The sequence below is a fragment of the Phyllopteryx taeniolatus genome, chromosome 5 (genome assembly GCF_024500385.1).
Source record: "Phyllopteryx taeniolatus isolate TA_2022b chromosome 5, UOR_Ptae_1.2, whole genome shotgun sequence".
Taxonomy (NCBI): domain Eukaryota; kingdom Metazoa; phylum Chordata; class Actinopteri; order Syngnathiformes; family Syngnathidae; genus Phyllopteryx; species Phyllopteryx taeniolatus.
The window spans coordinates 29,501,058-29,525,762 of NC_084506.1; the positions used below are offsets into that span (position 1 = coordinate 29,501,058).

The 24,705-nt window shown below is 43.4% G+C and overlaps 2 protein-coding genes across 3 annotated transcripts; one reads left to right on the forward strand and one right to left on the reverse strand.

Moving 5' to 3' along the window:
* The first annotated feature begins 9 nt into the window (after positions 1 to 9).
* rab3il1 (RAB3A interacting protein (rabin3)-like 1) lies at positions 10 to 14,479 on the forward strand. Of its 2 annotated transcripts, XM_061774638.1 has the most exons (12): positions 10 to 148; positions 384 to 646; positions 7,160 to 7,343; positions 7,448 to 7,543; positions 7,653 to 7,730; positions 8,607 to 8,822; positions 10,155 to 10,283; positions 10,365 to 10,477; positions 12,284 to 12,307; positions 12,660 to 12,759; positions 12,841 to 12,907; positions 13,001 to 14,479. In XM_061774638.1, the coding sequence occupies exons 2-12, from the start codon at positions 462 to 464 to the stop codon at positions 13,084 to 13,086; spliced, it is 1,278 nt and encodes a 425-aa protein (XP_061630622.1). In that variant the 5' UTR covers positions 10 to 148; positions 384 to 461; the 3' UTR covers positions 13,087 to 14,479. The 2 variants fall into 2 exon arrangements, with proteins under 2 accessions (XP_061630622.1, XP_061630624.1); XM_061774640.1 differs by lacking the exon at positions 12,284 to 12,307.
* On the reverse strand, positions 14,450 to 23,440 carry epx (eosinophil peroxidase). The gene is given in 16 exon segments (XM_061774642.1): positions 14,450 to 14,507; positions 14,618 to 14,714; positions 14,846 to 14,929; positions 15,017 to 15,181; positions 15,256 to 15,467; positions 15,535 to 15,772; positions 15,847 to 16,017; positions 16,532 to 16,790; positions 17,410 to 17,570; positions 17,940 to 18,555; positions 18,637 to 18,766; positions 19,745 to 19,877; positions 21,891 to 22,066; positions 22,148 to 22,232; positions 23,222 to 23,282; positions 23,348 to 23,440. Coding segments are annotated over 16 exon segments (2,664 nt in total). The 5' UTR covers positions 23,366 to 23,440.
* Positions 23,441 to 24,705: the final 1,265 nt, after the last annotated feature.

Genomic DNA, 24,705 nt, shown 5'->3' on the forward strand with positions numbered 1-24,705 from the left:
ATGATTAACCCTTGCTGTCTAACCAGAAAAGCAGCGGCAAGGGCGAAGTGCGGACATAGTTCAAGTCATCTAAACTCCTTGGCTACAGCGATCTATCCCGTTTGAATTACATTTTAAACAACTGGACAATTGGTTGCGTCTACCTCTGGTGAGTGTGCCTTACTTGATGTTATTAAAAGTGCATGTTTTTCATGCTGCATATTTCCTGGATCGACCTGAGTTAGCACTGAACGATCCCTTTACTCCATTGTTGAACACTTTGACTGCTATTATTGTGCTGCTGTGAGGTGCGGTGGAACTTTTAAAATCATTTAAAGGTCATTCATATATAGTGCATAGTATTATTGTATTAAACATTATGTAACTCCCCTCACTCTTTTCAGGGGCTGGACTGCTCATGTGCTTCCACAAGAATAAACACAATTGAACCGAATTGCTTCTTTTGCGATACGGAGGGCGGCATGGATGCTTTCGAGGGAATTCACAGTGTTCGGATTTCCTCCTCTCCACCGCCCGCGACTTACTCCAGTCGGGCCTACGAAATCGTGAAGGCGGGCAAGTCGGGAATAGAAGTGTATTCCTCTGCAGTGTTCTTTGGGACTCCGTCCGAGGCTGAGGCTAAGGCTAAGGGCTGCGTGGTTGGAAGGTATGCCATCCCTAATCCCGATCTTCCTGAAGGCAACTAAGCAATTGGTGGACATGTTCTGTTTTATGATGTTTAGGTGGTTTAAAAGAGATCACAGTGGATTTTATGTGTCATTCATCATGGAAAAAGAGACAGGTGATAAGTGAGCAATTGTAGTAATATAGCCAAGTATAATGTGATTACATTTGCAATGTAACTTCCATCCATCCATTTTTCCAAATTTTTATATAGTGTTTGTCCTCATTTGGGTCCAGGGTGAGCTGGAGCCAATCCCAGCTGATTCTGGGCAAGAGGCGGGGTACACTGGACTGATTACCAGCCAATCGCAGGGACCAAGTAGAAAAAAAAAACATTTGCAGTCACGTTCACACCCATGGACAATTTAGAGTCCTCAATGAAACATACGTCCATAGTTTTGGATTGTGGGAGGCAGGGGAGTACCTGAAGTAAATCCATACAAGCAGGGGGGAAACCTGAGCAGAGATTGAAACCCCAAACCTCAGAACTATAAGGCAGTTGTGCTAACCGCTACTCTCGTGATTCTCAAAATATTAATCAAAAGCGAAACAGAGCTTTTATTCCTAAAAAGTATTTTTAATATTATTGTAAACCACTGTAACATTATGCACAGTTTGAACATCAACACTGCACTTATATATGGGAAAAGAAAAAAAAACTACTTGAATAATGATTAATTTAAAATGTATTGCACATAAAGTTAAATACAACATTTCTGTAAATAAATGATTAAAAACCAACAGTTCTTAAATGCAAATGTATTGAACTTAAAAGTTAAATTCAACTGAACTGTACTAAGGCAGTGATTCTTTTTTGTACCACTTGTCAGACCCATTACCAGACCTCAGTCTTAACATCACCCCTCAAAATTTAAAGCAAACAATCATAACTGATAAATGGAATCATCCCTAAAATTGCTTGTAAATGCAGAGAGATGTGACACTGAAGCTTTGTAAAAAAAAAAAAAAAAAAACGTCATATTTGTTAAAACTGTATGACTTGACAGTAGCACATGAGTAAAATGATCTGTGAAAAAAAATCAGCCCTCTCTGGTGGCATCTTGAGCCTCAAATTGGATTTGTGGCCTGAGGAAAAAAGAATCTGAGTCAACTGGCGTGACTGACTAGGTGTCAATCATTTCACTTGCACGAACGGGCTCCCTCATGGCGGCCACAACCCCGCGGCCTCGTGTTGACTTGTTACCTTGGGCTTCAGGATCTTTGCTGGAACTATGGCAGAATTTCCACCTCCGGAAACTCCACTTTTAAATTGCAAAATAAGACATCAGTAATGAGAGTTAATACATCACAGCATATCATAGAATGTGAGCAGTTTGATTGGATGCTCAGAATATGCTATGATCTTCTGGTGACGCCATTCGTCATTGTGTGGCGGAATGTTCTCCAGCTTAGACAATCCAGTTTACTGTTCTGCGTATTCACATTATTTGCCTTGAGGGTGTTGATTGATAAGTACAGAGAAGGTCAGAAAAGAGTTACATTGTGTTTTTGCAGATCTAGAGAAAGCCTATGACAGAGTACCCAGAGAGGAACTGTGGTGCTCCATGCAGAAGTCTGGAGCAGCAGAGAAGTATGTTATAATAATACAAGACATGGGCAGCAAGGCAGCAGAACAGTGGTGAGATGTGCTCGAGGTGTGACAGAGGAGTTTAAGATGGAGGTGGGACTGCATCAGGGATCAGCCCTGAGCCCCTTCCTGTTTGCAGTGGTGATGGATAGGCTGACAGACGAGGTTAGACTGGAATCCCCATGGATCATGATGTTCGGAGATGACATTGTGACCTGCAGTGAAAGCAGGGAGAAGGTGGAGGAACAGTTAGGAAGGTGGAGGCATGCACTGGAAAGCAGAGGAATGAAGATTAGCTGAAGTAAGACAGAATATACGTGCATGAATGAGAGGGGTGGAGGGCAAAGAGTGAGGCTACAGGGAGAAGAGATAGCGAGGGTGGAGGACTTTAAATACTTGAGGTCAACAGTCCAGAGCAATGGTGAGCATGATAAGAGAATGAAGAAAAGGGTCAGAGCAGGTTGAGGAAGGTATCAGGTGTGTTATGGACCCAGGGGTGGAGCCAGTGGGTGGGCAGCATTGGTGGGAGGGGGGGGGGGGGGGGGTGGTGGATGAGTTTGGGACCTGGGCCTTCAGTTCCCTAATCCGGCTCTTAATACCATCATCACGTCGCAAAAATAACGTACAAAAACGCGACACATATATAACTACGTGTGGCAGTAAAGAAGAGACAGAGGCATTCCCCATATTCGAGGATGAATGCAATTATTACTAATACAAGAAACAAAATGACCTTTATCTTCCAATAAATCACTTCCAAACAACTCCAAACCACTTTAGTCATTGTATACATTACGACTTAATATTAATATATGAATCAATATTCACATATATCGAAATGCGGCTCGGTGGCCGACTGGTTAGAGCGTCAGCCTCACAGTTCTGAGGTCCGGGGTTCGATCGCTGGCCATGCCTGTGTGGAGTTTGCGTGACACATAGAAGTTGAAATCTGATTGGACAAAAAATAAATAAATCTACATATACAGCATTGTACACGACTGAAAGCTGAGCAAAGCACATGCACACATGCTATGAAATGAAGACAAAAGACTGTTGGAAATAAGTATATATTATATACATTTAAATGTTTTATTATATCCATCCATCCATCCATTTTCTGAGCCGCTTCTCCTCACTAGGGTCGCGGGCGTGCTGGAGCCTATCCCAGCTGTCATCGGGCAGGAGGCGGGGTACACCCTGAACTGGTTGCCAGCCAATCGCAGGGCACATAGGAACAAACAACCATTCGCACTCACAGTCATAAAAATAAATGGGAATATTGTTTTATTTAATTACGTTGTAATTGTAGATCAGTGCTTTTGATTGTGTTTAACATCAGCTGGGATACAAAATTGAATATAGTCAAATTTAAATGCACTAAATATGGCCACATTTGTAATGTCCGTGAAGAAAGCACAGAATGTTTTTGTTTGTTTTTGTTTTGTTTTTTAACGTTAGCTTAGCTTGAACAGTTGTGACGTATCGGTCACGTGGACACAAACAGGACTGGTGAAGTGAGTGGGTGCACTGTCATGTGACTTGGAAGCCAAACAGAAAGTGGGCAACGATCGAGTGTTTGTTGCCTCGCTTTCATAAGTCACAATTGAAGTTAATTGGTCAAAGACAGGACTGGGAAAAGTGCAAAAATAAGCACGGTGCTGACTGTTGTTTGCTCGGGCTGCCTGTGCTTGATGACGTCAGCGTCCGCATTCCTTCACGTTGTGTGCGTGCGGCACTGATTTCAATTTTCAAACTATGAGTCGAGCCAACTCTACAAGCTCGTCACAATTCGACAGTTTCACAGCACAGACGGCCGGAGAACGGAGGCGGCGGACAAACTGACGGCTGGGTCTTCTCTTCTGGACGCTGACAGGGTAAAAGTGTCACTCTTTGAAAGGGATTCATACATTCATAACGAACACAAGTTTGAAGTCGTTTGGCTAGTTTAAAGTTTGACTGCTTGTTAGCGTGAGACCGGCTTGAGCTTTAAACGTCGTAATGTTGGGAATGTTAAAATAGCCAGTCATGGAATTTTTATTTTTTAAGTTTTTTTTATTTTTGTATTTGTTCACGTTTAGAACCAAACCCTGCTAGTAACGTTAACGCAGATTGTTCGTTTTATTACAACCAGATGTTTGATGTCACGTGATTCAGTTTACGAGCGCTTCATGAAGTACTCACACTCACACTATCTGCAAGTGCAGATACTTGCGTAAAAAGTCGGCGCAATGATTAAACTCCTTTTAATAAAGTAAACAATTGCAGAGTCTGAAATGCACTTTAATACAAACAAGTCAAACTATATACTTTTTAGAAGCAAAAATAAAACTTTTCCTGAGCTGGACTCAAAGCTGTTAATTAATAACATTGAAATCAAACAAGTCTCATGCACTTAAATGTCATTGTATTTTAATAAATTAAGGATTGGCCTGGGGTAACCTTTAGCATGCAAGCGAAAAAAATCATTCTTTGGTATTCTCAGGAGAGTCTCACTTAATCAGGCCTATCTCACAACATTATATGACATCTTAATTTAGCCTTTTCTGACATACCGTAACATAGTTTGAGCTGCCTCATATTCGTCTCGCCTTTAACAGATACTTTTAATTCTGAATTTTTTCTTTTTTTCTTCTTCAGAATGATTTCTAACTTGACCAAACAAGTGCCATACACAACCTTTTTTCAACAAACTCTTGTCAATTTATTCTATTAACATGCTGCAAACATACTGGTTTAAATACATTAAGCACAAACAAATTCCAGGAACTTTTCAAACATTTCTGTTATTATCTGATATTCATCACTACTCACTATGAAGTCAAATGAGCTTTCATTTAACTTGTTGTCCTCTAGTCATAAATTATTCATCAAATTCCATGTTCCCAAACTCTAGAACTCCCTCGACAAATCTCCTAAGCTTTTATACACCTGCAAAATGTTCAGGTGTAATTTGATAAAGAAGGTTCTGTCCAGTCAATGAAGTTATACAGAGTGCAATTGAGACCAAATCGTAATTCAAAATAAAAAACATTGAATGCCCGTGACCTTCGAGCCCTCAGGCGGCACTGCATCAAAAACCGACATCAATATGTAAAGGATATCACCACATGGGCTCAGGAACACTTCAGAAAACCAATGTCAGTAAATACAGTTCGGCGCTGCATCCGTAAGTACAACTTCAAACTCTACTATGCAAAGCAAAAGCCATTTATCAACAACACCCAGAAACGCTGCTGGCTTCTCTGGGCCCGAGCTCATCTAAGATGGACTGATGCAAAGTGGAAAAGTGATCTATGGTCCGACGAGTCCACATTTCAAATTGTTTTTGGAAATTGTGGACGTCGTGTCCTCCGGGCCAAAGAGGAAAAGAACCATCCGGACTGTTATTGGCGCAAAGTTCAAAATCCAGCATCTGTGATGGTATGGGGCTGTGTTATTGCCAATGGCATGGGTAACATACACATCTGTGAGGCACCATTAATGCGGAAAGGTACATACAGGTTTTGGAGAAAGGTTGGAGGTTTTGTGCTGCCATCCAAGCAATGTCTTTTTCATGGATGCCCCTGCTTATTTCAGCAAGAGAATGCCAAACCACATTCTGCACGTGTTACAACAGCGTGGCTTCGTAGTAAAAGAGTGTGGGTACTAGACTGGCCTGCCTGCAGTCCAGACCTGTCTCCCATTGAAAATGTGGCACATTATGAAGCTTAAAATACGACAACGGTGACCCCGTGTTGAACAGCTGAAGCACCTGTCATATATACCTTGTGCAAGCTTTCTGATTTGAGCTTTGTTCAGTTGGCCAGATTTAACAGTGTTGCTGGATATGCACCACAGAATCTCAGCTGCCTACCAGAATGTAGTGAATCCATAGAAATTGAGAAGATGAGAATCCAGGGCCTCAAACCTACAGTATTGTTGATTACACAACAGTCAGACTCTTCCTTTACACATAGCAATCAACTGGATAAAAATAGATTTTATGACATGGCATCATTGAAACAATGGCACACAAAATGTGGGCCAGAATAAACAGCAGCCCAACATGTTACTTTCTCTTCCCGCTCGGTTGTTTAGCTAACATTTCAAAGCGATAAATATGAGCCCACCAAACCACAGATGTCTTTATGGAAAAGACAAGATAAACTCGTGTCATGCCTCGTTGGTCCCGGGGTTGTGATTCTTGCTTGTGGTGTGAGAGGTCCGAGATTCAAATTCTGGGAGAGAACAACTTTTAACTTATTTTGGGTGCAAACAAAATATTTGTGGGGACGGCAGTAGCTCATCTGTAAAGACTCAGGACTTGGGATTCTTCTCTTCATGCGTGTGATGTGGTTATCTGTGTAATGTGCATCACAAAATACATACTGCAGAGTGTAAGTTGAAGTTGATTATTATGAGTATAATGAATTTATTCATTCATTCATCTTCCATACCACTTATCCTCACTAGGGTGGCGGGTATGCTGGAGCCAGTCCCAACTGACTCTGATCGAGAGGCGGGGTACACCCTGAACTGGTCGCCAGCCAATCGCAAGGCACATACAAACAAACAAGCATTCACACTCACATTCACACCTACGGGCAATTTAGAGTTTTCACTTAACCTACCATGCATTTTTTTGGAAACCAGAGTACCTGAAAAAAACGCACGCAGGCACGGGGAGAACATGCAAACTTCACACAGGCGAGGCCGGATTTGAACCTGGGTCCTCAGAATTGTGAGGCAGCCGTGCTAATCAGTCGCCCACCGTGCTGCCATAATGAATTTAATCGAAAGTTAAAAAACAAATTATTATTATTTTTTTTTTTGCTTGGATTAGACTACAGTGGAGAATTGTAATGATGGGAAATTGATCTGGTAGAAAATTAACATAAACTGATCAATTATGTTTGTGATCCTCTTTAGGTTGGTAGATCTGGATCCGGAACCAGAGCCCAGATTTGAGGGAAGAGGCCAGGCTGGGCCCACATTGGAAATAGACAATGGCATCCATTCCCGCCTACGCAGCTCTTCATTGGAAATCCGAGAGAAAGAAATTTGCGAAAAGGGTTCAGAGATCCTCAGCGAACAGTTAGATGCTGCAAAGATGGTGCAGTCATTTCTTTAACAGACACACACGCACACACACACACAGTGCATTGAAAAAAAGATGGAAGTGTCACAAGTGAACTCTTTTCTCCTCATCTTTTTCAGGAACTAAAACTCAAAGATAAGGAGTGTGAGCGTCTATTGCAGGTCAGGAATCAACTGGAACAAGAACTGGAGGAACTCACCGCCAGTCTATTTGAGGTCAGCCTCTTAAAATTCCACTCCCTCAAATGTATTGTATCCAATAAATAAATGTATGTATGAAACTCCTGGTTGAAATTAATTGGAATTGTTTCCACATTCACAACAGGAGGCTCACAAGATGGTGCGGGAGGCGAACGTCAAACAAGCAGGAGCTGAGAAACAACTTAAGGAGGCTCAGGGGAAGGTGTGTCAGAATCAGAATCATCTTTATTTGCCAAGTATGTCCCAAAAAAAACACACAAGGAATTTGTCTCCGGTAGTTGAAGCCGCTCCAGTACGACAACAGACAGTCAATTGATAGAGAACACTTTTGAGACATAGACATTGACAAAAAAAAACAGTCACTGAGCAATAAAGCGTTGCTAGTTGTCTGGTAATGCCGGTACTTTTTTTTTTTTTGATAATTGAGCAAAAGATGCAGAGTCCTCTAGCAGTTGGAGCAGTTCGAATGACTAATATTGCAATAGTCCGGTGCAATGACCATTGTGGAAAGGGCGTCGAGACTTCAAGGAGTGTATGCGGTTTAAAGTGACGAGAAGTGCGATAATCTGGGACAATGTTGATTGTGCAAATGTTGCAGATACTCCTCAATCAGTGTGCAAATGGAGCAGATGCTACTCTGGCACGCGTGGCCAGTATTGGTCAACAACAGATATGCAAATAGTGCAGCGTGGCGAGACAACTACAGTGAGTGCACGAGTAATATATAATTGGCCCCACAGAAATGTGACAACGAACTCAAGTCAAAAAATTGCCAGCATGTTGTAATGGAATTGTAGGTTAGGTGTTTAAGAAGTTGATGGCAAGAGGGAAGAAGCTGTTGGAATGTCTGCTAGTTCTAGTTTGCATTGATCCGTAGCGCCTACCTGAGGGAAAGAGCTGGAAGAGCTGGTGACCGGGATGTGGAGGGTCCGAGAGGATTTTGATCTACTCTTTGCCAAAGAGTTGGTGAAACTGTAATTTACCAACCCAACCAAATGTACTTTAATTTCGCCTGCATATTGGAATGCCTTGAAAAACCCTTAAGGTCTGTTTTCGCCTTTCCATGTCCGGCTACCAGATCGATGTCCTTCAAGCAGAAGTGACAGCACTCAAGTCTCTGGTGTTGACGTCCACGCCCTCTTCGCCGAACCGCCAGCTGCATCCCCAGCTGCAGCTTCCAGTCAACAGACAGGTCGGCGGTCACAATCGCAACAAGAGTGTGAGTGGCGTTCTCCCATCACCACATGGGATCAATGCACTTCCAGTACAACCTGTGGCCAAAGAGGACCGAGAGGTAAAGAATGCCATCAACTGTGCAACCTTTTTTTTTCTTGTTGTTGCTTTCAACCCTCAAGTCTTGGACTTTTTCCTCTTAAAGTGCCACAAAACGAAAATCTGTGTTTTGTTTCTAAATTCATTAAATGCGTATTTTATTCATCTCAAGTTTCCTGATTTTGTGGGCGGGGCTAAAAAGTATCTTTGTGACGTCAAGAGGTTTGGGCATATACTTTCCAGCATGAGGCCCCCCCCCACTATATACACACCAAGCGAAGTTATTCCATGCAGTGGTCATTTGGTGGAATTGCCACTTCCTTGTTCATAAAAAAAAAAAAACTTAGCCCAGCGTGCAAATGGCTATGAAACTATGCCCAAAACTCGAAAAAATACATCTTCCCTAAAGTGTAATGTTTTGTGTTATTTGGGCTATGTGTCTTGCTATCTGCCACCACGGGGTTGGGTTGCAAGGCAGCGGCCAGATCAGAACCGAACCGGGTGTGATCCGTTGCCCCGCGGCCCATTGCCAGCCCAACTGTGGTTAGAGAAGCCGCTGGAGAGCTAGCAAAACAGCGTTTTGCTAGCGTTAGGGTTAGGGTTAGTATATCCACGGGGACCGGTGCAAGTCGCGCGCTGTGGCCACCTACGACGCACCCTACGGCGGCCACAGAAACACGTTGTCCCGCTGAATTTCAAAGGAGGGAAAATTGTTGTGGTGGAACGGCTTCTAGTCATTATGACGGCTCACGGGTTGCTTCTCTGCAGCCCTTGAAAATGTGCGCTCTCTCCGTCGTCGGAAATTCCGTTCACGGGCTGTGAAAGCAGGAAGTAGACGACGTGTATTTGATTGACAGCTGAAAGGTCCAGGGAGGCAGGATTTTTAGAGCTCCCAGCGACACGCCCAAAGCGTCTGGAAGCTGAAAGACTGTCTTCAGTTCTTGACTATTTTGAAGCCTGATTTCACATACTTTGCGATTTTTAAATCCATTCATTCATTGTCCGGCTTGTGAACAATGCTTTTTTTTTTTTTTTTTTTTTTTTCTGTGATGCGTCACATTTTTTTGGTCTGTTTAGTGGCACTTTGAGCCTGTCTTTCTTTCTCGTAACTTCTCCTTCTTCTCTCAGCCTGCTGTTCCTGCTCTCCTCTCTCTGATTCTCTGCCTGCTTCCTGGTCAGTCTTTCAGTATATTGGCAGGAGCAAGGAGAGGGGCTAGAGCCTGACAACAGACAGGTAAACTGTCTCCCCTCCATCTAGCACAGCCTCTTGGTTGCTTGGCTTTCAGACTGTCACTAACACCCTTCGCTGTGTCTTTGTTGACAAGATGAATGAGGGACTGTCATGTCTCCACAGATGGACTCGGTTCTGTATGCGGAGTTCCTCATGTGGAAGGAGCATCCGAGTCTTGATCGCTCGTCCGCCCTCATGAGTCGCATCTACAGAGAAGACGTCGCCCCTTGCCTCTCTTTTACACGGTCTGAGGTCAGAATCTTCTCACCGCCATCAAATGGGATAAGTTTTCTGATTGCAGAGTGTAATTGGTGCAGCTGCTTGGGTCCACAGCTATCCCAGCTGGTGCAGAGCGCCGTGGAAAACAACTCTCTGACTATCGAGCCTGTGGCCATGTCAGCGTTACCAATGGTTAAAGCCTCAGCGACAGAGTGTGGAGGACCTAAGTGAGTTGCTTTGTGTGCGTAACAATAGGCACACTGTATTTCCTTTCGCCATTCACTGCTCAAGTGGGGCCAGCCAACACAGTCTCTACAGTGGATCCTCTGAGGTCAAACACAGTACATTGTGGTACACTGGTCAATGAACATTGAAACAATTTGTCCCCATAGGTAATAATGGAAATAGAAATACATGGGGTCCTTGGTTTCCGATGCACCTCTGTTCCTCTGATAACCCAACTTGTGTGAAAGTTGGCCGCAGCCATAGGAGTCTATCACTAACACAGTGGCAAAGTTATAATTACAGTTGAAAAATCCATGAAAACAATTAAAGGCTATATATCAAACGATAAACAGCAAGTACGGCGGTAATGGAGTGTACCTTCTTGTGCCGCGTGACCGAGTTCATTGGTCACCATTTGTAATCTCAAAACATCATATTTTTGGACCATCCAAAAATTAAAGATCCCTCTTAAAATTTATGAACTGTAGAAGTAATGTTCCATATGTTAAGAATAGTCAAAAAAGGAAACTCTTTCTTTCCAAATGTACAACTTTAGCGTCTGACTTCGAGTTGTAGCTAGGATTATAATATTTTTATTTTTTTCCCCAAGTATTTAACAGGGGAATTTAATCAGTGGTAGGGTTGGGCATCGTTTGAATTTGAGCGATTCCGGTCCTGATTCCTCATTTCGATTCCGGTTCCAAACGATTCTCGATTCCGATTCTTTTAGGGGGATGTGTCAAAAAAGATTTGCATGGTTTAAATAAAGGTAAACCATTCTAACCATTCTAAATTATGAACATCAATTTTGTTAGCAGCTCGCAGCATTAACAAAAATTTGACTTGGGGTTCTTTGTAACCAGTATCAATATCAAACCTATGAACTAAAAGGCAATGTGTGTGTAACTAACCCAATTGACTTAATATTCATTAATTAATGTTTCAGCTAAAAGTTAAATATAGCATTGTCAAAATAGTTATTTGGGACTGCTTTATCATGCATAAAGGTTTATTTGTGCAATTTGTAACTTGACTTCCTGTGATAAGATTGTCGCCTTTTATTTTCAAGGGTGCACACTGGAACTGAGCATTTTGGCACAAAAAGTAACTTCACATGACACTGGTGATTTTTTTTTTTAATGAATGGAACCAAATGCTATAAAACGTTGAGTCCCTTCCCTACTCACCGATGAGGCAAAAGGTTAGTGTTTGTGATACTGTGAGACAACGTTTATGTGACTTTTCTCCCAATTCATTGTGATGTCAAGTTGCTACGGTGAAGTTTTAGCTAAATGTTAAGCTTTTTCTTTTTTTTTTTCCGGTCATCGGCTCTTACGTTGGTTTGAAGACTAAAATAAATGCTAAAAACCATCAGTGCAAAAGTGCAACCAACCGTTTACCTTTTTAGCTGCCTCGATGTTTGCATAGACGTATTTTATTGTTTCACTCATTCAATTGACTAAGAGTTGACTTCACTGAAGGTAGGCTGAGGGAGAGAGCGTGTGAAAGCTTCCTTTTGTACAATATAATCTTATTCCAAGTGTGAGGCGACTGGTCATTAATTTTAACAAAGTTAAGACACACTGTTGTTCACCGCCGCCGTTGGGCACAACGTCTTCGTGTGCATTCTTCTTTGGGGTCGGCGGCCTGTAGGCGTCGAAACTGGGAACAGAAATGTATAAATGTGAACAATTCCAGGAGAACCGGAATGTTAGTCCCGGTTCCAATTGGTTCTCGATTTTCGATGCCCAACCCTAATCAGTGGACACTTTTCCAATGACTGTCTCACTTGCAAATCTTGTTTCCAGTGACTGTAGGGCAGCAGTGGAGACGTAAGTCCTCTCAGGAACCTTGTCGCTCCTTCACTAATCCGCATTTACTGCAGCATGAGATGGCTCGTGTGCTGACAGCATGGAGAGGCCAGCTGATACGTCTGTGACAAATGTTAATAAATGCACCAGATGCATGCATCTGACTTCTAACCAGCAACACATTGCTCTTTCATTGACTATCCTAACCTCTGATTGTTCACGTCTTGTTTTTGGGGGCCTCATTCTCAGCTCGGATATGTCTTTTTACCTGAAAGCAAACAATTGCTACTCATTTTTTTTGCTGCAAAGGCTCAACAGCATGTTTCCGTTATTGTAGTTGCAGTTCTTTAACCAGTCCTTGTCTTCCTGACAGAAAATGTGCATTAAGCGGCGTGTCGCGACTCTGCCGACATCGCATAAAACTCGGCGACAAGGGGAACTACTACTACATTTCCCCCTCCAGCCGAGCACGGGTAAGTATAGCTGTGTCTCTGAGCTTTTTCATCATCCGCTGCTGTTGATACAATTTACGCGGCCTTGTTATGTCTTTCCAGATCACGGCCGTTTGCAACTTTTTTACTTATATCCGCTACATCCAACAAGGCCTGATCAGGCACAACGGTAAATTCATTCACAAAATGATTGCTGGGTTTTTTTTTTTTTGGTCTTGAGCCAAATCTAAAGTGTGATTGTTGTCGTTTTGCCCGTGTCCAGCGGAGCAGATGTTCTGGGAGGTGATGCGTCTACGAAGGGAAATGACTGTGGCCAAGTTGGGTTTCTACCTCACCGAGCAGGGTTAGACGACCTGATTGACCAGTGTGATATGAGGACCAAGACTGTTAGGCTTACAATGTGGTGACTTATCAGAGGTCAACAAAGAAAACAGTTGTACTACCACAATAAGGCAATGAAAGGCAAAGTCGATTTTAATATGCTCTTATGTTATGAAAATATTTACATGCATAGTTTTTAATCTTGTTCATGAAGTCCCCACAATCCATACAATTGAAACTATGCATTATCGTTCAGGCATATGTACCGGAAGACTTATACAAGTAAAATGTTTATTATGAAACAATATTATGTACATGTAAGTGCCACATAGATTTAAAACCTTTATTAGCATGATCGCCTTTGATGTACAGTACAGTCACCACAGCAGCTCAGCCATGAGTGAGTGTTTCAACATGGTCTGTAAATCTGCCGCTTCATGTTGGCCTGCCTGTTAAATGAGATGTATTGCCCTGCAGTTTATCTAAACAAAATTCAACATACAAGTGAAGATTTACACATCCAAAATCAACACATGTACTATACTGTATGAGCCATTAACTGCAAAATGCATGAATGTTGTTCATAGCCATGCTATGCAATTTGCATTGGCTGTTTTACCTCATAGTATATATGTATTGTTATAGTTATTTTTAAACAGTCAACTGTATTTTGAAGGTGAAAATGACGAAATGTGTGGGTACGATAAGTGCAATAACCACTTCTTGGCCTTTAAGGCTTTGATGTCTTCGGCGTCAGTGTACTGATAACTGCCAACACTCCATTTTCAAGTCTGACTATGCCACTCTTGTCCCATTTTGTCATTTCCTAAAACGTGTTACTTCACATTGTAACACGTAAAGGTCGGTCTGGACTGCGGTCATCATCATTACCGGTTTACAGCGACACAAACCGCTGTGGGGACACACCCACAGTTGTTATACAGGTTTGGGAGCAGGAATTCAACACAGGCGTACTGAATAAACACTGAGGCCACGTCCCACTCAGAGGGGCTTTATGGAAAGAAAATCTTTCTTTCTTGGAGCAGACATTCCTGTAAACCTGTGGTTTCCGGCTTGAAATACCTTTTGTAAGCTTGCAGCTCTGCTTCCGTGGCTTCACAATACAGTTTGAAGGAGATCTCAATAAATCATTTGTTAATAATTGAGCACAGTGAAGGTGCAGCTCTGCTTCTGTGGCTTCACAATACAGTTTGAAGCGAGCCATAACTCATTTGTTAATAATTGAGTCATTGGTGCACAGGACAAAACACGGCCTTGTACTTTCATACTTGTTCATACTGCTTCAGAAATCTGTACATTTCCATCACAATGAATGCTTCACAGTCAGTCCCCGTTTTTTTTTTTTTTAATTAATAAATAAAGTGGTTGCTTAACTTTTCCCTTGGCAACATCCAGCGCAGACTAGCTTGTCTTTGTTTGCCAAACACCTGAAACACCAAAGACGTAAACTGTTTTAATTACCAGTATATTGGACTGTTCCTTCAAATAATGAATGAAAAGCTACATTTCAGTGTCTCTTGTGTCTACGGTGACTTGCCTTTGAAAACAGCTAAGGATCATCAGCATTCCGGCAACGCCACTGATCACGACTATGGCTGCCATCACAACCAACACGGCGGATGGCGATGATAACTCTGGATCAGTGTGCAAAAAACGGTAACAGTGTTCACAAAAGAAGCTAAACAATGCATAGTGCACAGAGCGTAAGTCTGGAGTTTGGCGTATGTGGAAAGGGTTGGTTTGAGAAATTCCCTAACTAACCAACCTCTGCAAGAAAAGGAACCTGGGAGGTTGAGACACTCCATGTTTTGCGGGCAAACTGGAATTTTTTGCTCACATTCATTCAAGTCTGTAATTAAACATGACATGGATAATTTAGATCTGATAGGACGGATATTTGACAACTTTCTACTTGTTAAAAGTAAGATTTGAATACCCTGGCATGTTGGAAGTGGTGAGCTCCATTGCTGACTTTGTACGTCACAGCTGATAGTTGAAGAACCTTGGAGCTCAAAACCAGGTTGACACTCGTAGATAATCACAGCGTCGCAGAGCAGGGAGTAGCCGGATTGAATTCTGGGTATGGGACCGCAGTTTGGATCTTGGGGAAAGGTTACCACACAATTATCCCAACATTAAGGATTGCCTTGCTTCTCTGGTGATGTTTTTTTTCACCTGAGTGTGGTTCTTTCCACGGGCTGAGGTCGAGGTTTGGGATGAGCGGGCTGGAGCAGGCCAGCATGGCGTCTGGGTTCTCTGTGCGTGAGAAGGGGTCTACAGGCACGTGGGTGATGTGGCTGTTGTCACAAATGATTCGTGACAGAGAGACGGCGTGGAGCTGTGTCCTCTGCGTGTTGGTGAACACTCCCTCCCTCTCCCACCAAAACCTTCAGATTGGAGATTTCTTGTGTCTGAAACAGTGTTTGGTAGAGACTGAGGAGAAATGTATTCTACCTGTCGCCATCTCTCAGGGCTCTGAACTGTCTGGCCAGCAGGCAGGACAATAGTGGTCCAACTCGGCCTCCGGGTAGAGCCGGTTCAGAGATGGCCCCCACCCACACGTCGATGTTGTGCGGCGTACCGTACAGTTGCTCGAATTTGTGAGCTAGAGTTGGATTACCCAGAATGTCTGCCAGCGTCAATGTTGTGTTGGGAACAGAAAGACCGCAGAACCTTCGCCATGAGCTGTATCCTGGTTGGGATCAGGTGAGGAAGGTCAGCAAATGTTTGTGCGTGAGGTGAGTTTTTTTGAGTCGCCGCTGATACCCGGTAGGCCGTGGTCCCGGCCCCTCTGAAGGTTTAGGGCCCCGAGGTCCAGAGGCATTCCACCTTGCGCCTGAAACAGATGCTCTGTAAGCTCCTCCACCATCATCTGACCAGGAGTTTGTAGCTTTGCAGGAGACAGCAGGAGGCCACGCAGCACTGGGTCTATGCCACCTGATGAGGACACCAGGAGAAAAACTGAGCTCTATCTACAAATACAGTATTGACTAAAAGCTTTATCCAGCTACAGAGGGTATAAGATAATAGGATAAGATTTGACAGATTGTATTCATTTTCTTTAAGGAGACATCCATCCATCTATCCATTTCCCATCATTTGGGTTGTGAAAGAACTGGAGATTATTTCAACCGTCTTTGGATGTGATGGTACACCCTGGTTACCAGTCAATGGCAGGGCTCATTTAGACGAACAACCATTAAAACTCACATTCACCCTTATGGACAAGTCAGTCTTCAATTTACCTTACATGGATAGTTTGAGAATGTAGGAGGAAGCCATAGTATCCAAAAACAAAACAACAACACAACCACTTAGAGCACATTCAAGCGCCACACAGGAAGGCTTTAGCTGAGATCCAAACCCAGAACCTCTCGACTGCGTGGCAGACCTAACCAATATTGCACCAAACAGCAACAGAAATATGCTTAATTTGCATGCCTAAACTTACCCTCCTGGACAACCCTCCATGAGGCGAATAAAGAATGATGCAGGGGGAGTGAAGGATAGTGGGAGTTAGCGGCGTACCCAGGCCCAAGTCTGGTTACGATCGGCTGCACGGTGACATGAGCAAAACGAAAAGCGGCGGTGGCAAAGATGTTGGCAACGCTGGGATCCACGTCGGGGTCATAGACCTTGTAGGGAGGCATCTGCCCGGACATGGCCTTCTCTCCGAGGATCCGCGGTAGGTAATGTTCCCACGTGAGGATCTGAAAAGCACCAAGACTCAAGTTAGCCGCTGAAAAAAGTCAGGGCAAAATGAGAACTCACCAACGTGTTTTAATGGAGCATTGTGCCAGGATGCCATCTTTTAGACCTATTATAAGGCGTTGCACTCTGAGCTCACAAAGTCAGAGTTTGCATGTGTAACAGCAAAATACAGCTAGGCAGAGTCGTACTCAACATCAGTGCAGGCTGAAATCTTTTCGTTTTAGTCTCTACGAGTATGATGGAGTCATGTCTTGTCCGTCCATTTTCATAAACAATACAGTATGTGTGTCAGTCTAATCAGATACATAAACATGCAATATCAATATCACACACACGTGCGCTGTAAATGTACTTAATATGTGATGTCACAATTATTAGCGATCTCTTTTTAGGCGATGTCACATTAAATTGGGCTCCAGAGGGCTCAAGGAGCTTGAGGACACAATGTAGAGAAAATGTAACCCAAAGAGGTTAAACACAGAGACAGTGTGTCAAAATAATGTCCATGACAAACCGAAATTAAAAGTACTTTGATTTCATTTTTCTTATTAGATTTGTTTATCATTCAGTCGTTCACGATGATAGCTGGGATACTGTACCATGTTCGAAAAATTGTACCTGGTGGATGGCTCCAATGATCTTCCGGGCCTCCTGGTAGAGGGTGTCGGGACTCCAGTGGGGGTTTAGGTCATGTAGCTCTTTGACCAGACGGTTGTGCTCTCGCAAGAAGAGTGTGTGCAGGACCACCATGCCTAGATGTTCATTGGCTCTTGAATCACCTGTCAAACATGACTCATGAGCTCCACTGGTGGGAAGTACATTGTTACTAATTTGTCAGATATCTACTTTATTTATTTTTCTGATGACTTTTTACTTTTACCCCATACATTTGAAAATGGAAATATATATATAGTTTTTATTTATTTACATAAATATAATCACCAGTAATAGAAAATCATAATTAAACATAAATCCAGAACAAAATACAAAACATTTAAACACAGAGGTTTAAACAACAAAGAGGAAACTCAAGCATGATGGCCTTTTTTCATTTTTTAATTTCCTGAAAAGTTGTCATTTTGGAGGCCCTTTAAGAATCTACAGATTTGAGTCAGTGCTTCTACTTTTCTTTTGGAGGCCGCGCTCACCGGCTTGGAAGCATGATGTGGCGGCGTCCCGAGGCGTGGAACCCTCTCTAGGACCGCAGGGATCCAAGTGAGCTTGCGGGCGAGGCAAGAAGGGCATGTAGGCCAGCTCCCCATCCGAGTGCTGCGAGTTGCAGGCCATCGAGCCGAGTGGTGAGGAATGGTCACGCAGCTCCAGAGCCTGGTTATCCGAACTACCGTACACCATGCTGGCGTCCACAAAGGAGGTGATGGCGTTGAGCTGCTCACGGTGCAAATGAGGCCCAACTCTAGCCACACAACTTGGTGCAGAGCGGAAGAAGGGCATGCAACTCTGGATGCCGTACCGTGGATCAGATGGTGGAATCTGAGGAGAGAAGCTTTTGGTTTAACGGACAAAAAAACCCTGCCTTTAAAAACAAAGATGAAACACTTCTATGGGGAAGCAGGGCGAATCCCGGCTGCAGGTACGGGTGCAGTCCGCCCCAGTCCGGAAAGCCGCTGTGCTGGTGCTCTGGGGTGTCAGCACCAGGTCGTGGTCAATCCACTGGCCCCACTCGACCAGTAGGTGGGACAGAGTGGAGTCCAGAGAGATGTTGTCATTGCGAGTGAACAGAACCTCCTGAGACACCAGCCGGACCTGCGCAGACCACCGAGGAGACCGATGGGTGTCAACGGGACAGCGACAGTGGACAGTGGGGGGTTGCTCCAGGGGTCTTACTGGCGGCAGGTTGAAGTTGTGGTAGGTATGATCTGGATCCCAGCCTCTGGGTGTCCCCCACGTGTCTTCATACTCTGGAGGCAACCAGCGAGAATAGGGAATGTTTGCAGAGCCCCATCTGGGATGTTGTCTGAGCAGGAACAAGAACAAATACAGATTTCTCTAGTAAACCTTCTCAATTCTCCTTAAGGGAGGTCATATTGTATATCTGCACATGAACAGGCAGTTATCATCTGCCTCATGCAATTACCACCCTCTCCCAACCTCAGACATCTTGCTTTGTTTTACAGCAAAGTGATAATACAAAGTCACCTGTTTTAATAAAACAAAAACAACAACAACACTATATTGTTTAAAAACATAAAACATATTGAAAGAGATGACATAGAAAAACTGGTATTTTTCATTGTAAATTTGTATTGGATGGTGCCTTTAAGGGGCGTGGCCTCACGAGTGATGTCTGGGGCTGGAGTCGGGTTGGCCGGCGCGTCTGCGTGTAAGTGTGAGTTGTGGCCTCATCTCGTTGCATGATTGGCATATGCTACTTTTATTTATTGACCTATGGGGCTGTTACAATTGAGCCCTATGAAATCTGCCTAGCAACATGTGCCATGGAAAACTTGGCATGACCAGGAAAGAGAATTCAGGCAAATTGATTAATCACCATTTATTTGCATGCTATATAATTAATTGTTTGATTTTTATTTCTGTACAGCACTTTGTTTCAGCTGCTGCTTGTTCTACAAATAAAATTGAGTTGAGTGATTGTGATTTAATGGCGGCACGGTGGGCGACTGCCTCACAGTTCTGAGGACCGGGGTTCAATCCTGTGTGGAGTTTGCATGTTCTCCCAGTGCCTGTGTGGGTTTTCTCCAGGCACTCCGGTTTCCTCCCACATCCCAAAAACATGCATTAATTGGAGACTCTAAATTGCCCGTAGGTGTGAATGCGAGTGTGGTTGTTTGTTTGTATGTGCCCTGCGATTGGCTGGCCACCAGTTCAGGGTGTACCCCGCCTCCTGCCCGATGATAGCTGGGATAGGCTCCAGCACGCCCGCGACCCTAGTGAGGAGAAGCGGCTCAGAAAATGGATGGATGGAAGAGCTGACCTGTTGTTGCAGTGTGCAGTGATGGACCTGTAGCGTTCTGCCAAACAGCCAGTAGGACAGCTGGGTGTGCGCAGCTGAGCCAAGCAGCCAGTGGCTTGCAGTAGATTCTCTTCATCTGCTTCACTCAGAAGCTCTTGTGGGGTTGAGAAAAAAGACACAATGTCATACAAATGAAAGTTATTGTGCATTTACAGTTTTGATGTTATATTTCAACGCTGATATTTTGTACTTTTCTTTTTTTTGTATCTGACGTGTTAATGTGTTCTGCGAAGATTATAGTTCCCTTACCAGACATTGTGAACTATTAGTGGCTGTTTGTGCCCTGTTCTTTTTTGTGTGCAATTCCTACTTACGTGTTATACTTGGGAGAAGATGAAAACTCTCCACAGCAAGCCCAGAGTTGCGATTCAAACCCGGAATTTCAGAACAGTGAGGCAGACATACTAACCACTTGTTACTGTGCTGACCAGGTGAATAACAAGAATCCCCAAAATTTCAATGTAAACATAATAAAAAAAGTTTTGTGGTGCTGTCGATATTAGATCAAATTATTGCCCCCCTTTTTTTTTTAAAGCCATGTGAGTAGGATGATAATGCCCCCCCCCCAAAAATTTTTTTTTTTATAGTGGTGGAGGAATTTATCATACTAACAATTGTTAATAGTATCTTGCCAGGCATGTATCCAAATAAAGCAATATTACAACTTGCTCTTTAACAACGGTGCTGGAAAATAACACAACCATCTCCAAACAAATAGTCTGACAGGGAATGTTGCAATCTTGTTTCCGCTCAGGGCGTAATACAGAAACTGCTCTGGTCAGGGTCACCACCAACCTGCTGGCTCTCTATCACTCCTCATCCTCCCGACCTCACCACAGCTTTTGACGCCGTATCATCCTTCACCCCCTTCAGTCCACTATCGGACTCTCTGACTCTGCCTTGACCTGATTCACTTCATATCTCACTGACAGAACAGAGTCTGTCTCTCTGGGAAGAGCAAAGTCAGCCACTCTCCCTGTCACCTGTGGTGTCCCTCAAGGATCTGTCTTTGGCCCCACCTTTTTCACCCTCTTGGTCGTGTCATAAGCCGGCATGGAATCTCATTCCATTGCTACGCCGATGACACCCAACATTATCTCAGAACCAACCCAACCCAACCCCCCTCTGCAGCATTCCGTTCATCCCTTAACTCCTGTTTGGAGAAGATAAAGGATAAATGTAACATCCCCCAAACTAAATGGCTCAAAAACCGAAGCCATCCGAGTTGGCACCCTGCATCAAATTCACCATTCACAAGCATCACCTTCTCCGGTCTTGACATTCACCTCTCCTCCTCATTCACCAGTGTGGCTGTTATAATTGCCCCACACCTGTCGTTTGAGCCTCACATTAAACACGTATTCAAGACCTTTTTCCACCGCAGCAATATTGCAAAACTCCGCCCCACACTCACTCAGATGTTGAAAAGCTCGTCCACGCCGTTGTCTCTTCCAGGCTGTACAATTGTAACGCACTTCTCATCAAGACACCCATGCAGCAAGAACATCCAGCAGCTGCAGTACATTCAAAACATTTGCTGCTGGGATCCTGATGAGAGAGAGAAAGTACGACCACATATCACCTGTCCTTAAATTCCTCCACTGGCTACAAAATCTTGCTGCTGCCCCACTAGTGCCTTCAAGAGGTTGCCCCCCTCTACCTCAAAGAACTGCTCACCCCTCATTCCTCCACACGCCACCTCCACTCTGGACAGGCCAACCATCTCCAGCCTCTGAGGACCAGACTCAGAACAATGGGAGACTGCACTTTTTTCTTGGCTGCTCCTAGTCTGTGGAATGGGCAACACAGACTGTGGATGCTTTTAAAAAGGCCTGAGAACACACCTTTAAAAAGTCTTCTTTTATACTTTAGCACTTAAAGATTGTTTATTCAATGTAAAGTGTGTTTATAGCTAAGGTCCATTCATCTTCTTCTTCTCCTTCTTCTTCTTCTTCTTATTATTAGTAGTAGTAGTATTACCGGTATTATTATTATTGCTCTACAGTACTGTTGTACACCACTGCAAAGTACAACCACAATAATAAACATATCATGAACACGTTCTTAATGAAACGTCCACCAAGTGTATTTGTTCAAAGTTGCGTACCGTGACCGCTGGGCTGCGGTATAGTGTGAGTGTAGACCATTTCTCGGATCAGCGCCACCGTGTTGTCCAGCAGCTCGGCGGCCCGAATGTGAGTCCTGCTTGTGGTTTTGGTCTGCTTGAAGTGAGCCAGAAGATCAGTCGGTCTCAGAGCACCTTCGGACAGAGACTTCCTCACCCTACAAGGGGCACATTGTTCAAAACTACTCCTAATATCTCTTTTTTGGGAGATGTTGCCATGGTGCAGACAAGTTGTGGACCTTTCGCTTGTGTGAGCGTAGGCGGCATCGGTCAGCTCAATCGCCTTGCGAAGAGCCTCCTCCACAAACACAGAGCCCACATATACTGTTGCAGACATAAAAACATGAACTGTTCAAGTTGTCACAAGCTACCCTGATGATCAGTAACTATGGAAAGTCATTTGAGCATTTATTCGAAATCTAGCTTAAGGTCCATGTACTAGTATGCGCTTTGTCCTCACTACAATGACAATTCAGCGCACTAGTAGAACACCAGTAAAACAAATACTGCCTACTGCCCACTTGTAGAAGAAATTTGTTTTGCTGTCTTACTAGTAACATTTTTGACACTACTGCCTTCCACTAGATACTAGCAGTGGAAAGAACATTACTAGTAAGACTGATATTTTACTATTGTGCCCTCGTTGTTCTACCAGTGCGCTGAATTGTCTTACTAGTAAGGACAAAAAAAGTTACTAGTACATGGATCTTTTTTTTCTTTTTCTTTTTTTTCTAATTTGTCCTGTTTGGTTGTTAGGTCAAATCCCTTGTATCCCTTTTATGCTGGAGCAGTTTTACTGTGGTTTTAAGGTGCCACTGTAGTTCTTTGCATTCTGATGGATTTTTATTGAAATTTTCAGTCATACAGAACAAAGGGAAGTGACAGAAAAAACAAAAAGGAGAGAAAGTGAAAAACTAACTCAATAATATAGGAAGAGAAGACAACTGAAGACAGGACATAAGATGTAGGAAAGATGAGGAAAGTAAATCATTCGAGTATATGCCTAGTACAATGTCACATCAGATTCGAGTGTTGTAGGTTTTTGGGATGTGGGAGGAAACCAGAGTACCCGGAGAAAACCCACGCAGGCACGGGGGGAAGACGCCAGACCAGATTTGACGCTGGGGCCTCAGAACCGAGACGAATGCTAACCAGTCGTCCACCGTGCTGCCACTTAGGGACCCTTATTGCAATAATTCGCTTTTAAAATTATGTTGCCTTCTTCCTTAATATAAAAATGATGCAGTATATCAAGGATATATATATATATATATATATATGTTTCCATCAGCAACAACCTGAAGTCCTTCTACCTGAAGTGTTGTCTGATGACACTGCATGCTCTGGGAGGAACAAGAGCAGGATGATGATCACCTAGAAGAAGACGACATTTCAAACAAGACACATTGCACGAAACAAATGCGTTTCAACCAACTCACCCTATGTAAAGTGTCCATCTTGGTATGTGCGCTGTTACAATAAGGCTCCTCGTACAAAACAGTATCTGACTGCAGTGCTGACTGAGGCTCATGGCCAACGCCAGCAGGTGTGTGTGTTTGTGTCAGATGGCCTTTTATACACAAGCAGGTATGTGCAGAATCCCCTTATCAGTACTGCTGGTGACAGGAAGGAGACATCAAACCTAAGCCATGCCGCCGCTGCCACCTCACACCATCTTTTTTTAATTCAATTCGATGAAAAGCATTCTGTCATGTTCGGACCATTTGAAATAAATGAAAGCTTGTGTCAGTTGTGCTTCAGGGGAGCTACACCGGGGGGGGGGGGCAAACTCTTGGACTCAAGGACCACGTTCAATTTTGGAAACAGACAGATGAGCCAGATCTTTTATTTATTTATTTATTTTTTTAAGTGACGTGTGTGAACGTGCGTGTGTATGGTTGTCTGTATATGAGTCCACTGCGATTTACTGGCGACCGGTGGAGCTGGTATAATGTAGGCTCCGGCGCCCCGTGACCCAGAACACGATAAGCGCGATAGAAAATGAATGGATCATGTAATTAAGTATCCAACTGACCAATTATTAAAGAAAACCCTAACTCTGTTTTGAAACACTAACCCTGTTTTGAAACCCTGATGTGAAACAGTGACCCTATTTTAAACCCAACTTTGAGACCCTAAACCTGTTCTGAAACCCTAACCCTGTTTTGAAACCCTACTTTGAAATCCTAACCCTATTTTGAAAACCTACTTTGAAACCCTAAACCTAATTTGAAACCCTAACCCGGTTTTGAAACCGTACGTTGAAACAGTCACCCTGTTTTGAAACCCTACTGTGAAAACATAAACCTGTTTTGAAACCGTACTTTGAAAACCAAAACCTACTTTAAAACCCTAACCCTATTTTGAAATTCGTATAGTGTGTTACAACCCTACTTTGAAACCCTAATCCTGTTTTGAAACACTACTTTGAAACGCGGGCCCTGTTTTGAAACATTACTTAAAGACCCTAACCCTGTTTTGAAACCCTACTTTAAAAACCTAGCTCTGTTTTGAAACCCAACTTTGAAACCCTAACACTGTTTGTAAAACCTACTTTGAAACCCTAATGCTGTTTTGAAACCCTACTTTGAAATGCTGACCGTTTTAAAACCTTACTTTGAAACCCTAACCGTTTTCAAACCCTACTTTAAAACCCTTTTTTGAATCCCTACTTTGAAACCATGACCGTTTTGAAACCCTAGTTTAAAACCCTAACCCTTTTTTGAAACCCGACTTTGAAACCGTAATATTGTTTTGAAACCCTACTGAGAAACCCTGACCGTTTTGAAACCCTAAG

Excerpts from the sequence above, each read along its gene's own strand:
- rab3il1 (XM_061774638.1), top strand. The coding sequence starts at position 462 with ATGGATGCTTTCGAGGGAATTCACAGTGTTCGGATTTCCTCCTCTCCA. Across the intron at positions 10,284-10,364 it reads TCTCTTTTACACGGTCTGAG|CTATCCCAGCTGGTGCAGAG; the intron begins GTCAGAATCTTC and ends TTGGGTCCACAG. Across the intron at positions 12,760-12,840 it reads CCCCCTCCAGCCGAGCACGG|ATCACGGCCGTTTGCAACTT; the intron begins GTAAGTATAGCT and ends ATGTCTTTCCAG.